A 16,796-nucleotide genomic window follows, 5' to 3' on the forward strand; every position below is an offset into this window, starting at 1 on the left:
CATGGAAAAATTAGGACATTAATTCACTGTTGGTGGAACAGTGAGCTAATTCAACTATTTTAAAGAGTAATCTGGAATTATGCCCCAAAAGATATAAAATTCTATATATCCTTTAATTCAGTAATACCACTATTAGGTCTGTCTCCCAAGGTGAACATGGAAAAAGGAAAAGAAACTACATGTTCTAAAATACTTACAGCAACAATCTTTGTAATGGCAAAGAACTAGAATTGAGGGGACCTCAATCAATTAGGGAATGGCCAAACAAGTTGTGGTATATGATTGTGATGGAATACTACTGTGCTCTAAGTAATGATGAGCTTGGTTTTTGTTTTTGTTTTTGTTTTAGAAAAACACAGAACGACTTGCATGAAATAATGTAGAATAAAGTAAGCAGAATCAAGAAAACATCATATACAGTAGCAGCAATATTGTTCAAAGAGTTAATGTGAATGACTAAGCTATTCTGAGTTATATGAATGTTCAAATCAACTTCCAAGGACCTATGAAAGAAAATTCTGTCCACCTCCAGAGAAAGAATTGATGAATAGAAGTACACATAGTATGGTTTTACATATACTTATAAAAAAGCATCAAACAGTAGCCTTTTTCAGCGTGAGGTGGGGAAGGCCAGAAGGAAACAGTTTGGAACTTAAAATGTAACAAAAAATTAATTAAATTTTAAAGTAAAGATTAAGGGGGAAAATGAAAAAACGAAAACTTGGTACAATGGTGGACTTCAACATGGGATTGATTACCAATAAGTTTATCAATAACCCCAGGTACTATTATTACGGGTTTTGAAAATTAAGCGACAGCAATATATTCTTTAAAGACTAACCACTGTTCTTTACCTCCAAGGTAGTGCAGACAGACTTGTATTACTTGATTATAATTACCAAAGTCATCTTGATAACACATACGTGCACATATATGTATGTGTGTACACATGTATATATACACAATATGTACACACATACCACATATTTGCAAGGCCAAGCCTTTAAAACCTACAAAATAATATGTATTTTCATAAGCACTTCCAGGAGAAAACACCCTTTACATATGATTCAAAAAGGTCTGAAGAAAAATAAAGGACTGTTTAGACTACTAGCATTAGAGGAAATATAAGAACAGTTTTGATTTTCTCATATTCCAAACTACTTTCAGACCACTGCTGTTCAAAACTGTTATTTGCAACATAATTTTAACCCTGATTCCTCTAAGTAACAAAGTAAAAACTCAGCACTTAAGCTAAAAAATGTAAACCAAAATAATTGCCGTAAAAAAATCCAGAACTCTTTAACTATCTTCATCAAGAATAGATAAAAAAATATGCTACCCTATCTGGATAACCTGTCATTCTGAAATATGCTAGTGTTTTTATATATAAAACAAACTCATTTCAAAAATTTGGCTTCATTCAGGTAGAATCTTCTCTCAGCTATCTCAATTTATTCAGAGTACCTATTATTCCATCCCATTAAGTGTGAGATAGTGGAGGATAGAAGGGCTTAGCATACTATGGTCCACGGGGTCAGAAAAAGTTAGATATGACTGAATAACTGAACAACAATAACAAAGCATGTACTAAGAATTCCCACCAAAAATTTCTCCAGTGAAATTTCAATTAAAGGGAAAAGAAACATCACAGTAATAATTTTTTAGCATTTTGGAAACATCAAAAATAATTCCTCTGCTAAGAACCATGTGAACAAGAGCAATCTTATTTTTCAAATACTAAAAAAGAGTCAACCTCTGAGCCTCCATTCCCCTCAACAATAAAATGGGCAAGATGATGTTCAGTTACTTTCAAGTAAGCGTAACTTTTTGAAATGCTGGACATTCAATATAATTATATATCCAAAGATCACAACAGCCTAAATACTGAGGACAAAGCATAAACATCATTATAATTCATATCAAAACTTGATCAAAAGATACACAAATAAAAATTTAAGTCTGAGAAGCAATATGGTATAATAGAGCTGGCCTCACAGTTAGGGGAGGGGCAGAGGGATGGAGCAAGTTCTTTTAACAGACTGAGAGACTCGATTACAAAGTTATTTTAAGGGCCAAGACGTAGTTCTTCGGTATGCTGTAGTCAGCCTTCTCAGTTGTTTATCTGGACATCTTTTTATAGAAATGGAAGGAAAGGATATCACCGGTATCAAATGAAATTACACAGATCACATGGCTGGGACTACCCCTCTCTCTACCCAGAGTCTTTCCACTTCACCTCGAACCTTTGTTTTCTGCCTGCAGAAAAGGATATTTCTTATGTACCAACTTTATCTACCTATCAGTACGTATCCTTTTAACCATTTTCTTTCAGGACAACTATAAGTGCCTGCCTTATGCAATATGCTACATTATTACAAGAAATGTTAAGAAATAGTACACTATTACAAGAAAACAATAATCAATGAAATATTTCCAAATGCTCCAAACATTTCTGCATTAGATATACACTTTTTATTTTAATCTAGCTTATGATTAAGAACTCTAAATAACATACTAAAAAATCCCTTAATTGAATATTAGAAACCTAAAATATAAAACCTGTGAGCAAAACTGCACTTCAAACCCAACAGCAAATGGATTAGAAATGTTTTCAGTAATCTCATTTAGATGAACAACTTTTTTTTTTCCAGCCAAAGACAAGACTTATTAGAACATCCATCATATTGGGCAGACTCTTAAGGAGTCTGAATTTTCGGTTAGTGAGCTATTGGCTAGATTTTAAGAATCTGAGCCCATGGCTAGATTATTAGAATCTGAGCCAATGAACTTCTTCTAAAGACTTTCAAAATAATATTTTTATGGCTACTTATCCATTTAAATTTATTGGTAATAGTTTTCTTTGACATCTATTTAGAAAATCTGATTAAGTGCTTTAATTTTTAAAAGGTTTTACTGAATGTATTTTTTTGCATTACAAATATTTACAGATTATTCACATTCTGTGAGATCTCTTGCAACAAAGTAAAACAGTTAAGTAATACTCCTAATGCAGTGATCTCATCTTAAAGTACATTCAACATTCCATATCTGTAGCACTTTTTTTTAATGTAATAATTCTATTTTCTCTTCCTCCAACTCCCATTGGGGAAAAAAAACCCAACACAATTTCTTGTAACAACTATGTGTTGTAAAGCAAAACAAATCCCCTCAATGGCTGTATTCTCCCTCTCTCTCTCAGTCCAGTACATATATATGTATAAGATTCTGCACCCTAAATCCATCATCCCTCTGTAATGAAAAAAAAATCATCAAATCTACGTAATCAAGAAAGGAATGAAAATGGACTTTTCCTTAAATGATAAATAATATATATCTAAAACCAAGAGCTATCCTTATATGTAACAGAAATAAACTAGAATTCTTTCCAATAAATTCAAGGGCAAAACAAAGATGTCTATTGTCACCATTTCTATTTGACACAGTACCAGAAACGCTCACTGTAATAATTAAGACAAGACAAAGAAATTGAGAAAATAACTAGGTAAAGAAGAAACAAAATTATCATTTTTTGCAAATGATTTGATGGTATACTTACAGAAACCTGAAAAGTCAACTAAAAAAATTAACTGAAACAATAACTTCAGCAAATTGAAGGATATAAAATTAATCCATATAAATCAGCAGCATTTCTATATAATACCAAAATAAAACCCATTAGGAAGAGATTAAAAAATGATAAATTTTAAACATCATTTAAAATAACTACAGAATATATAAAATACTTAGGAATCTACCTTCCAAAACACACACCAGTCTATAAAAATACAACTACAAACCACTGTTTACAGAAATAAAAACAGGCCTAAATAACTGGAAAAAATGTTAACTGCCCATGGATAGAATGAACCAATATAATAAAAATGACAAACTATAAAAATTTATTTATTTAGTGTCATACATACGAATCAAACTACCAAAGTATTACTTTATAGAACTAGAAAAGTAATAACAAAATTCATATGGAGGGAAAAAAAGGTCAAGAATCTCAAGAGAAAATAATGAAAAGAAATAGAAACAAAAGGGTCCTAAAAGAGTCAGAACTCAAACTATCCTACAAAACAGTTATTTTAAAATAATGTTATACTGGTTAAAAAAGATTAATCAATGGAATTAGGTACATAATATACAGGAGCAAATATATCTAATACCCTGGTCTTTAATAAGCATAAAGACCCCAGCTACTAGGATAAGGATTCAGTATCTGACAAAAACTACAGCGAAAACTGGACAGAAGTATAGAAGAAATTAGACTTAGACCAACACCTCACACTTCATACAAAGTTAAGTTCCTAATGAGTATATAACTTAAGAGATAAAAGGTCAGAAACAAATTAGAAAAATCTGGCGAAAATTACTCATAAAATTTATGGTCAGGAGAAAAGTTGGTGACCAAACAAGAGACAGAGAGTATCAGAAGGTAAAATGGATAATTTTGAATACATAAAAAGTTTCTGCATGAAGAAATCTAATAAAGCTAATGTTATAAAAGGGAAACAAGCAATTGGTGAGAAAAAAACTTAGCACTAAGTTTCTCTGATAAAGGACTCTTTTCCAATATATATAAGGAATTTATTCAAATTTATAAGAAAAAGAGTCATTCAATGGACAAATGGCCTAAAGATATGAACAGACAGTTCTCAAGGGAAGAGATCCAGGCTATCTTTACCCATATGAAAAAATGTTTCATATCATTACTAATTATGGAAATAAAAATTAAAGGAATTAGGAGATTTCATTTCATTCCCATCAGAATGGCAAAGATGACCAAAAAAATAATAAATAATGGAGAGATTATGGGAAAACAGGCACAATGAAAAGTATACCTATGAATGAGTACAACCAGTGGTGTGCCAACAAATGTTCTAGGAGAGAAAAATATACCATGACACCCTTAAGTTTAATCTGCACTATTAACACTTTCTCCATCTTTTTCTTAAGTCTAGACAAACAGCAAAATAATAAACCAAGCCCTAATTTGTATTATTTGCTAATTTCCAAGGTATAAATGCTCACTGAAATGTTTAACAAATTGCCTACTGTCTCAGGAAAGGTAGAGAGGAGGGAGGGAGACAACTGAATTTTAAAAAATGAAATGTTAAATGTTTAAAACTGTTCTTTATATGTAATTGAGGAAAATAAAATGTTATTCAAAAAAACCCAAATGAGGAACAGCTGAATAAGTTGTGGTATATGAATATGATGTGATGAAGTTCTATTGTATTATAAGAAATGAGGAAAGAGATGATTTAAAAAACTTACGGAAAAACTTAAATAAACTGATACAAAGTGAGGTGGGCACAACCAAAAGAACAATTTATACTATAACATAAATATTACAAAAATGAACATTTTTGAGGACTTTTATAAATTGATGAAGAAGGAAATGAGCAGAAAAAGGAGAACAATTTATACGATAAAAACAAACTATGAAAGAGCTATAATTTCTAAGCAACACCAATCTGTTAGTGAAGATACTAAACTATAATAATTTGCAAAGGAAAAATATAAGAAAATGATGAATGTGAAACAGCATATAACATGGAAAATCAGAACAGCTTACTTGTTCTTTGGGTCTTACCTGGTCGTTTTCTTCATTCTCAAAAGCAAAATCAGGCTGAATTGCTTCATTTTCCAAATTTCTGCTAGCCAATGTTTCAGAGCAGTCTCTGTTACTCTCACTAGCATTATTATCACCAGCAATAGCATCCCTAGTAACAAAGATGATAAAAAACTATTAGGCTTCATGGAAAATAAATGCCAGGGGCAGCTAGGTGGCGCAATGGATAGAGCACTGGCCCTGGACTCAGGAGGACCTAAGTTCAAATGCAGCCTCGGACACATAACAAGTCACTTAACCCCGCTGCCCAGCCCAAAAAAGAAAAGAAAAGAAAGAAAAAAAGAAAGAAAAGATGCCAAAAAAACAAACAAAAAAACTGCCCACATGCATATGTATGTGAATGTATATACATATATGAATATTTATGTGTATATATGTGTATTTGTATATATGTGTGTGTGCATATACACACACCTATTTTCTAATTAGATATCTGCTTCTTAACATAACCTTCTCTACTTAGGCTGAGAAAGCACACAGCTTGCTAAACTACTTGGAAATATTCTGAAGATTATTTAGAAGTTACTTTCTCTCAAGTAAGCAATAACTAAGGGTCAAAATTACTGTGATTTCACATCCATGCTTGACAATACGGAATTATAGACCTAACAACAATTATTAGTAATTGACCTTGAGAGAAGAGTATATATCTATCAGTATACTGTAATAATTTATATTATATTTCTCTATGAAATTATACAGAATGGTTACTTGTTACAGATTTGACTTTATTTAGCAAAGTGGCACAGTGGAGAGAGTACAGGACCTAGAGTCACCAAGGTCTGAGTTCAAATGCTGTCTTTTACTTACTAAATGTGTAACCCTGGATAAATCATCATCTGCCTTTGTTTCCTCATCTATAAAATGGGGATAATAATAGCAGCTGCCTCCCAGGGGTGTTGTGAGGAGAAAATGAGATAATATTTATATAGCTCTTTGCAAACTGTAAAGCATGACATAAATTCCATTTATAATTATTATTATTTAAATGGTTTTGAAATATCTCAAGAAAATATGCCAGCCTTTTTTGTATACAAAAATAACAGTGCTAAAATGCCACTAATAATAGTACACGTGATTTGCTTTATGAATTGATGAGCTCAACGACAAGAAAGGCATGTTGTACACATAAACATGCACAGTGAATGACCAGAATAAAGAAATCACTATGACCACGGAACAAAACAAAATGTCCTAAGAAATGTTTCTATTGTATCCTTTGGAAGATAATTTCCACAAATAAACTCTTTGATATCATCTGTACTCTCATATTCAACCTACGTTATCAAACACTTAATCTGAATTGCTCTTTTTATCTCTTTCAAGTATTTCTCAGCTGAACCTCACATTTAAATTGTTGTTCTACTGTATAATCCATATTTAACCCTTGAAATTACTCCTCATGGATCACTCTGACAAGTTTTTTCATCATAGAACCATAAATTTAGACCTAAAAGGGAGCTCAGGGGCCTTTAAGCCTCTGTGAATTCTTCTCAGTCTTCTCAATTGGTATATAATTTTCTGAATTGTTCAGAGATGACAAATACTGTCATTTCACAGTAAAATACTATATGGGACTTCTGTGCAAGAGATAGCAATGACAATACAGTAGAAAAGCAAAAAAGATTTGGCCTTTTGCTTTTAAAGAAAATGGGTTGAGTTTGGCAAATTTAAGCAGAAGGTTTACCTTAAAATAAAAACCAAATTTCACATTAAAGATAAACTTCACATTCCGGCATTAGTAAAATATAAGCAGTTTCTTACTGGTTATTAGATTCTTCTCCATCACAATTTATATTTTTTGCTTCATTATTATGCCCCACACCATGCTGCTGTAAATTCTTTAGATCATGATCTATGCTGCTCTGCAGATCAAAAAGGTGCTGTTCCACAGCTGCTCTAATAGTTCTTTCTAAAATGCTACAAAAGAGAGAATGTGTTTAAGAAAAATTTTCCACAACATTAAAACATACCTAATCCTTTAACTATTTTTAAATGTAAAGATTTAAATTATTATTTAAATTTCAAAACTTTTTATAGGATTATTTATTTCAGCACTAGACACCTCTGGGGAAGATAACAAGTTTATGACTTACTATCTCTGCCTTCATTTAATTCCATTCAACAAGTATTATGTTAAGTATACACAGTTACTGTGCAAGACTTTGTGGATACAGAAACAAAAGTGAAAAGTCCTTGCCCTCAAAAAGTTTATAATCTATCAAGTTAAACATGTATTCTGGTAAGCAAACAGAAGTGTTTAAAAAATAATTTCAAGATTGGGAGAATAGAAAAGCGGAAAAAAGCATAAACAGAAAGAGAATCAAGAATCAGCTGAGTCTTGAAGGAATCTGGAGATTGTAAGAAAAAGAAGAGAGGAGGCAACACAACCCAGATATAGGGAATATCCTTTGTAAAGGTATAGAGAGCAGAGATGGATTGCAGTGCACAAGAAAAACAAAGTAGACGAATCTGAATGGAGAGAGTATAATGTGAAATGAATGTGAAAAAAATAGATCAGAGCCACATTGTTAAAAGTTTTAAATGACAAATGGAGGAATCTATGTTTTATTATTAGAGACAATAGGGAAACAGTAAAGTTTCCTGAGTAAAGGAGTGATTTGGTTAGACTTGTGCTTCAGGAATATCAATTTGACAGCTCTAAGGAAGACGTCTTAGGGAAGGGAGAACTTAGGTGGGAAGACTCCTAGGGTGGGAGGTTGCTGCAACAATCTAAGAAAGAAATGATAAAAGAGAGATTTAGGATAGTAGTCCTATGGGCAGTATAAAGGGCATGGAACTGAGAAAGGACACAGAGATAGAATTGACAGTGACAAGAAGAATGATGGTGCCAAGAATGATGGCACCCTTGACAAAAATAAGCAAATTAGGAGGAATGGATTTAGCAGCGAAAGATAACAAATTCTATTTCAGACATGCTAAAATTGAGATACCTATGGGACATCTAAATGATGTCCAATAAGCAGTAAGGGCTATAGGACTGGAGCTCAGGAGAGAGATGAGAGCTGGATTTTGGATTTAAGATTCTTCTTTATAGAAATAAGAATTGAACCCATGGCAGGTGATGAGATTACTGAGGGAAAATATAAAGAGAAGCATGAAAATATGACACAAATGCAGATAACTATAAACAGACAATACTACATAAGTGAAAAGATTATAAACTAGAAAGAACAGAAGAATAACCAGTATAATAACATTTGAAAAAATTTTTGGCTCCATTACCTTTGAATTGAGGTAGCATGGTGTTATAGAGGAAATAATAGAATAGGGAATCTCAAAGACCCAAGGCAAAAATTTCACCTCAGACACTTAACCACCTGTGTGAGTATTGGCCAGTTTCCTCATCTGTTAAATGGCAACGAAAATACCTGCAGCACTTATTTCTCAAGGTTTTTGTAAAACTAAAATAGGATAATGTGTATAAAGTGCTTTGCAAACCTAAAAGTACTACATGCCAACTATTATTATCATGTAAGTTAATGATACCAGATAAGTTAAAATACCAGATAAAAATACCAATACTACTGTGATCGTCATTCTGATAATTCATTCCTTACTCATTCAGGAAATTCAGCGAAAGCTATAAATGAACCAATAGGATTTACCCATATCCCACAGACATCATCTTAAAAGTAAGCATGTCTAAAACTCAACTCACTACTTGTCTCCCTCCCCACATGTGCTTCTACTCTTCCTCCAAATTTCCGCTGAAGGCACCACTTTCCTTTCAGTGTTCTGGGCTCATAATCTACACGCTATCTGTGACTCCTCACTCTGCTTCACTCCACATAACCAATCAGCTGCTGAATCTTGCTGTTTCTACCTTCACATCTCTTGAATCCAGCCCTCTCCACTCACACAGCTACCACCTTAGGTCAGTTCTTTCTTATGTCTCACTGTTCTAACAGCTTCTTAATTGGTCCTGCTGCTTCAAGCGTCTCAAAGCACCAGTCGATTCTACACACTGCATAGTGCCCAAACTAACTCCAGTGGTTTCCTAGTGACTCTTAAGATAAAATAGAAACTCCTCTATTTAGTTTGTAAGGCTCTATACAATGTGGCCCCAACCTAACTTTCCAGCCTCACTAGATGTTACTCCCCCTCCCACATTCTACAATCCAGCCAAACACCTGTTTTTCACTGGAAACTCTCTATATTTTCCCCCTGTGCCTTTTCACTTGACACCCCCCCATACCTGGAATATATTCTTCTTCATTTATAAGGCAGTTCAGATACTATTTTCTGCATAAAGCTTTTCCTGATCTCTCCAACTTGTAGTTCCCTCCATCCCATAGTACTTAGTATTTAAACTAATTTGTGAGTGCGTATGTATATGCATTTATTTACTTTATATTTGTTATGCATTTGTTCTTTCCCCTATTTAATATGAGCTCATTGCTAGGGACCCTTCCATTCGTTATTAATGTCAACCTGGTACAATAGTAGGTAGGTGCTAAATAAATACCTGATGACTAACTGGGATTTGTCATGGCATGATGCCTCAAGAAAGGACCAGAAGGTAAAGGATTCAAGGGTGGAAGATAAACAAACTACTGATTAAGACTGCAAATGGAAGACTAGGAAAATAAATAAGGGAAGCTAGAAGGACTGGAGCGCAAAGTAAGGACAAATAGCTTTAGGAGAAATGAGGCAGAGGACAACTGGAAGAGACCATGAACAGAAAAAATATATTAAATAGTTGAAAAGAAAACCTATTGCAGATAGCAATGTATACTTCACAAATTGATGAAAATCTCTTATTAGCAATATAAAAGCATCCAAAATAAATGTTTGTGTCTCTATAATCAGTTTTTTTAATTATCTGGCATTATGTCACAAAATGATCACTAATTACTTAAGTGCTATAAAGTTTTTATAATACTTTCATATAAAGACAATAATCAAGCCACTTAATGCACTACCTTCAACTTCTAAGGATAAAATACTGAAATAAAGAATTTGCATTCTAACAACATAAGTATGCTACTTACTCTGCAGAGGCTGGCAAGATGTTGATGGGAGATATATGAGCACTGTAATCAAAGAAAGAAATTATCTTTTAAAAATTAAAATACTGACTCAGCATTGGTAAATTAAGGCACATACATATTCACCAATCAGGAAAATACACTAAATGAAGCATGTTTTCAAAAAAGTATCATGGGGGCAGCTAGCTGGCACAGTGGATAGAGTGCTGGCCCTGAAGTCAGGAGTACCTGAGTTCAAATCCAGCCTCAGACACATAACACTTACTAGCTGTGTGACTCTGGGCAAGTCACTTAACCCCAATTGCCTCACAAAAGGGAAAAAAAAAAGAGCAAAAAAGTATTATGCTAGTAGTTTCTTCAAAATCTTATTGGCTAAGGACATGAAATAGCAGAAAAAGGAGGGAGGGAGGGAGGGAGGAAGGGAGAACCCATCCCTTAAATTTGTGAAATAAATTTGCCCCAACCTATACTTGCACACTGATTACAAGAGTATATAACAGGATTAGTGACTGATTAGTGATTATAATTAGGAAAAATTTACTAAGATAACAAAAATAGATATGATTGACTATAGATTTTTTTTAAATAACTTTTAGAATCTGATCATCTCTTACTAGCTGCTTTTTTTTTCCCTCAACCATCATAAGCAGTTGCTTAAAAGGAAGGCAGCAACTGGGGTGGAGCCAAGATGGTGGAGTAAAAGCAGTGATTTGCTTGAGCTCTCTCCCAAACCCCTCCAAATACCTGTAAAAAAAACAGCTCTAAATAAATTCTAGAGCAGCAGAACCCACAAAAAGACAGAGTGAAACAAATTTCCAGCCTAAGACAACCTGGACGGTTGACTGGAAAGGTCTATTGCACCAGACATGCATGCAAAGACCAGGCCTCAGCAAACCTGAAGCAGGCCTCAGACGACTGAATCACAGGCAGCTGTAGCTGTTTCCAGACTTATCAACCCACAAAGACAGGAAAAGTCTGTGACCATAGTAAGAGAGAAGCTCAGTCCTCATCCCAGTCCAGCACAGCCTCTGCAGCCTCTTCTGGAGCTCTCAGCCCACAGACAGAAGAGGATCAAGTGGCGGTTCAGAGGGGGATTGCAGGGATCTCTCTGCTGGTGCAGGATTCTCTTTGCTCGAGCTTGGATCTGGGTCGCAGTCCTGGGGCAAGGAGGAGTACTGGCATGTTGGAGCTTGTAGTTGGCAGTGGAAGGTAAATCCTCCTCACAGTTCCAAGGCAGAAAAGAGCACCTGTGGTCACTCACAGACCAGAGCACAGGCCAGGAAAGGAGTAAACACCTTGCCCTTGATCATACCACTTTGGAAGAACTGAAAATTTACAGGTCCCTAGAAGTATCTCTGAAAACAGCTGCACAAAACCCGTAAAGCTTGGGACAGGACATTCTCCACACTGGAAGCAGACCCCTACCTTAACAAAGAGTTCAAAACTCAAGTAATTGGCTGGGATCATGAGCAAACTGCGCAAAAAAAGTTAGATCACAGAATCTTTCTTTGGTGACAAGAAGATTAAAACATACAACCAGAAGAAGACCACAAAGTCAAAGCTCCTACATCCAAAGCCTCCAAGAAAAATACATAACCAGTTCCAGGCCATGGAAGAGCTCAAAAAGGATTCTGAGAAGCAAGTAAGAGAAGCAGAGGAAAAACTGGGAAGAGAAATGAGAGTGATGCAAAAAAATCATGAAAAACAAGTCAACAGCTTGCTAAAGGAGATCCAAAAAAATACTGAAGAAAATAGCCTAACCCAAATGGCAAAAGAGGTCCAAAAAGCCAATGAGGAGAAGAATGCCCTAAAAAGCAAAACTGGCCAAATGAAAAAGGAAATCCAAAAGCTTACTAAAGAAAATACTTCCTTAAAAATTAGAAAGGAGCAAATGGAAGCTAATGACTTTATGAAAATCAAGACATTGTAAAACAAAACCAAAAGAATGAAAAAATAGAAAACAATGTGAAATATCTCACTGAAAAAACAACCGACCTGGAAAATTACTGGATTATCTGAAAGCCATGATCAAAAAAAGAGCCTAGACAGACATCATCTTTCAAGAAATTATCAAGGAAAACTGCCCTGATATTTTAGAACCAGAAGGCAAAATAGAAATTGAAAGATCCACCGATCACCTCCTGAAAAGATCCCCAAAGAAAACTAGAATATTGTAGCCAAATTCCAGAGTTCCCAGATCAAGGAGAAAATATTGCAAGCAGCCAGAAAGAAATAATTCAAGTACTGTGGAAATACAATCAGGATAACACAAAATTTAACAGCTTCTACATTAAGGGATGGCAGGGCTTGGAATATAATATTTCAGGGGGCAAAGGGGAGATAGGATTACAACCCAGAATCGCCTACCCAGCAAAACTGACTATAATCCTTCAGAGGAAAAAAATTGACATTCAGTGAAATAGAGGACTTTCAAGCATTTTTGATGAAAAGACCAGAGCTGAATAAAAAAAATCTGACTTTCAAATGTGAGACTCAAGAGAAACATGAAAAGGTAAACAGGAAAAAGAAATCATGAGGAACTTATTAAGGTTGAACTGTTTACATTCTTTTTTTTTCATTAATTATAATTTTATTTTTTTTTTCTTTCTGCTAAGCATTTTTTTTTTTTTTTTCCATATGCTTTTGAGTTGAAAATTTTTCTCCCTTCCCCCCCCCACCCTCCCAAGACGGTGCACAATGACATAGGCTTTACATTTACATACCCATTAAACATATTTCACATTAGTGAAGTTGTAAGTAAAAATTAAAACCAATAGGAGGAACCATCAGAAAGATGAAACAAAACTCAACAGAAGGTAAAAATAAGTGATAGCGATTCGACTTCCATAGTTCTTTCTTTGGATGTGGACAGCATTTTCCATCCTGAGGTATCTGGAGATGTCTTAGATCCTCGTAAAGCTGAGAAGGGTTCAGTTTAACATTCTTAGTCATTGCATAACATGGCTGTTATTGTGTACAAAGTCCTCTTGGTTCTGCTCACTTCACTCAGCATCGGACCACATAAGTCTTTCCAGGTTTTTCTGAAGTCAGCATGTTCATCATTTCTTATAGCACAATAGTATTCCATTACATTCATATACCACAACTTGCTCAGCCATTCCCCAATTGATGGGCATCCTCTCAATTTCCAATTCTTTGCCACCACAAAAAGAGCTGCTATGAATATTTTTGTACATGTGGGTCCTTTTCTCATTTGTTTGATCTCTTTAGGATATAGCCCTAGAAGTGCTATTGCTGGGTCAAAGGGTATGCACATTTTTGTAGCCCTTTGGGTGAACTGTTTACATTCTTGCATGGAAAGATGATATTTGTAACTCATGAGACCTTTATCAATGTTAGGGTAGTTGGAGGGAAAAAATTACATAGATAGATAGATAAATAGAGGGCACAGAGTAAGTTGGAACTCAAGGGGTGATATCTAGAGAATAAAAGTAAGGGTGAGAGAAGATTATACTTGGAGAAGGAGAAAGGGAGAGGTAGAATGGGGTAAATTATCTCACATAAAACAGACAAAAAAAGGCTTTTACAGTGGAGGGGAAACGGGCAAAGGTGAGAGGGAATAAGTAGATCTTATTGTCATAGGATTTGGCTTAAGGAGGGAATGATGTACACACTCAATTGGGCATGGAAATCTACCTTACCACATAGGAAAATGGGGGGGGGGGAGACGACAAGAGAGCAGGGGAAATGATAGAAGGGAGGGCAGATTAGGGGAGGGGGTAATCAGAAGCAAACACTTCTAAGGAGACACAGGGTCAAAGGAGAGAATAGAATGGGGGGATAGGATTAAGGGAAATATAATTAGTTTTTCACAACATGAGTACTATGGAAGTGTTTTGCATGACTACACATGGATAACCTGTATCAAGTTGCTTGCCTTCTCAATGAGGGTGGGCGGGGAGGGAAGAAGGGAGAAAATTTGGAACCCAAAGTTTAAAAACAAATGTTAAAAAAAAATTTGTTTTCATATGTAAAAAAATAAAGACCATAAAATCTAAAAAAAAAAATTAGAATGGAACAAATGGAAGCTAGTGACTTTATGAGAAATCAAGACATTGTAAAACAAAACCAAAAGAATGAAAAAAATAGAAAACAATGTGAAATATCTCATTGGAAAAACAACTGACCTGGAACATAGATCCAGGAGAGATAATTTAAAAATTATTGGACTATCTGAAAGCCATGATCAAAAAAAAAAAAGCCTAAACATGATCTTTCAAGAAATTATCAAGGAAAACTGCCCTGATATTCTAGAACCAGAAGGCAAAACAGAAATTGAAAGAATCCACCAATCACCTCCTGAAAGAGATCCCCAAAGGAAAACTCCTAGGAATACTGTAGCCAATGTCCAGAGTTCCCAGGTCAAGGAGCCAGAAAGAAACAATTTAAGTATTGTGGAAACACAATCAGAATAACACAAGATTTAGCAGCTTCTACATTAAGGGACCAGAGAGCTTGGAATATGACATTCCGGAGGTCAAAGGATTACAACCAAGAAATCACCTACCCAGCAAAACTGAGTATAACCCTTCAGGAGGAAAAATGGACATTCAGTGAAAATAGAGGACTTTCAAGCATTCTTGATGAAAAGACCAGAGCTAAATACAAAATCTGACTTTCAAATATAAGACTCAAGAGAAGCATGAAGAAGTAAACAGAAAAGAGAAATCATAAGGGACTTATTAAGATTGGACTGTTTACATTCCTGCATGGAAAGATGATATTTGTAACTCATGAGACCTTTGTCACTATTAGGGTAGTTGGAGGGAAAAAAATATATATACATGTATATATAGATAGAGGGCACAAGGTGAGTTGAAGATGAAGGGGTGATATCTGGAGAATAAAATTAAGGGGTGAGAGAAGATTATACTGGGAGGAGAAAGGGAGAGATAGAATGGGGTAAATTATCTCACATAAAACACACAAGAAAAGGCTTTTACAGTGGAGGGGAAACAGGGGAAGGTGAGAGGGAATGAGTGAATATTACTCTCATTGGATTTAGCTTAAGGAGCAAATAACACACACACTCAATTGGGTATGGAAATCTATCTTACCCTACAGGAAAATAGGAGGAAGGGGGATAACAGAGCAAGGGGATGATAGAGGGGAGGCAGACTGGGAGAGGGGGTAATGAGAAGCAAACACTTCTGAGGAGGGACAGGGTCAAAAGAGAGAATAAACGGGGAGTGAGATAAGATGAAGGGAAATATAGTTAGTTTTTCAACACATGAGTACTATGGAAGTGTTTTGCATGACTACACATGGATAACCTATATCGAGTTACTTGCCTTCTCAATGAGGGTCTGTGGGGAGGGAGGAAGAGAGAATATTTGGGACCCAAAGTTTTAAAAACAAATGTTAAAAACGGTTTTCACATGCAACTGGGAAATAAGATATACAGGCGATGGAATATAGAAATCTATCCTGCCCTACAGGAAAACAGAAGGGGAAAGGAATAAGAAAGGGGAGCAGGGGAGAATAGAAAGGAGGACAGATTAAGGAAAGGGGTATTCAGAATGCACACCATCTTGGACGGGGGGATGGATGAAATGGGGAGAAAATTTGGAACTCAAAATTTTGTGGAAGTGAATGTTGAAAATTAAAAATAAATGAATGAGGAAAAAAAATAAACAAAAAAAATTAAGGCAGCACAATTACCCAGCTCCCCTTTACTTGCTGTGCCAAAAAATTAGACCCAGGTGGCAAGATAACTATACTCCATGTGCCACTTAAATTATGCACAGGAGACCTCAGTTATCTGCTGAGTCCAATCCAGCATATTCATCCACATTAATGTCAACATAGGATCTGCAATGCAAGCTGTTTCTACCTTCACCATCACCACCCCTCCCAAACACCACAGCTGGATGTAGCATGGCTCTGCCATTGTCAGTCAGGCAGTTAATAAACATTTATTAAGTATACCTAATATATACCAGGCCCAGAAAAAACTGTAAAGCAGTTTAAGAGTAACAAGGCTTAGATCAACATCCCATAAAATATAGCACAATGAGCTTCAAACAGATATACAACCTAGATATAAAAGATCACATAAACAAATTAAAGGAGAATGGGGAAAGACACCTTTCACAGCTACAGATCGGGAAAGAGATCCTAAC

At 35.1% G+C, this 16,796-nt stretch overlaps 1 protein-coding gene across 6 annotated transcripts in view; it reads right to left on the bottom strand.

Annotated features, from left to right (window-relative positions):
* Nucleotides 1-16,796, bottom strand: part of FAM13B (family with sequence similarity 13 member B) — a 107,747-nt gene that overhangs the window by 31,051 nt on the left and 59,900 nt on the right. For 5 of the 6 annotated variants that reach the window (XM_021004977.2, XM_021004976.2, XM_021004974.2 and 2 more), the window contains 3 exons: nt 10,657-10,698; nt 7,406-7,561; nt 5,603-5,732 (listed from right to left, as the gene is read on the bottom strand). In XM_021004977.2, coding sequence (XP_020860636.1) covers nt 5,603-5,732; nt 7,406-7,561; nt 10,657-10,698 — 328 coding nt within the window. The remainder of the gene's footprint in view (nt 1-5,602; nt 5,733-7,405; nt 7,562-10,656; nt 10,699-16,796) is intronic. The other variant, XM_078150433.1, reaches the window with a different exon arrangement.

This window comes from Phascolarctos cinereus, unplaced genomic scaffold (assembly GCF_003287225.1).
Source record: "Phascolarctos cinereus isolate Bilbo 61053 unplaced genomic scaffold, phaCin_HiC Scaffold_2;HRSCAF=192, whole genome shotgun sequence".
Taxonomy (NCBI): Eukaryota; Metazoa; Chordata; class Mammalia; order Diprotodontia; family Phascolarctidae; genus Phascolarctos; species Phascolarctos cinereus.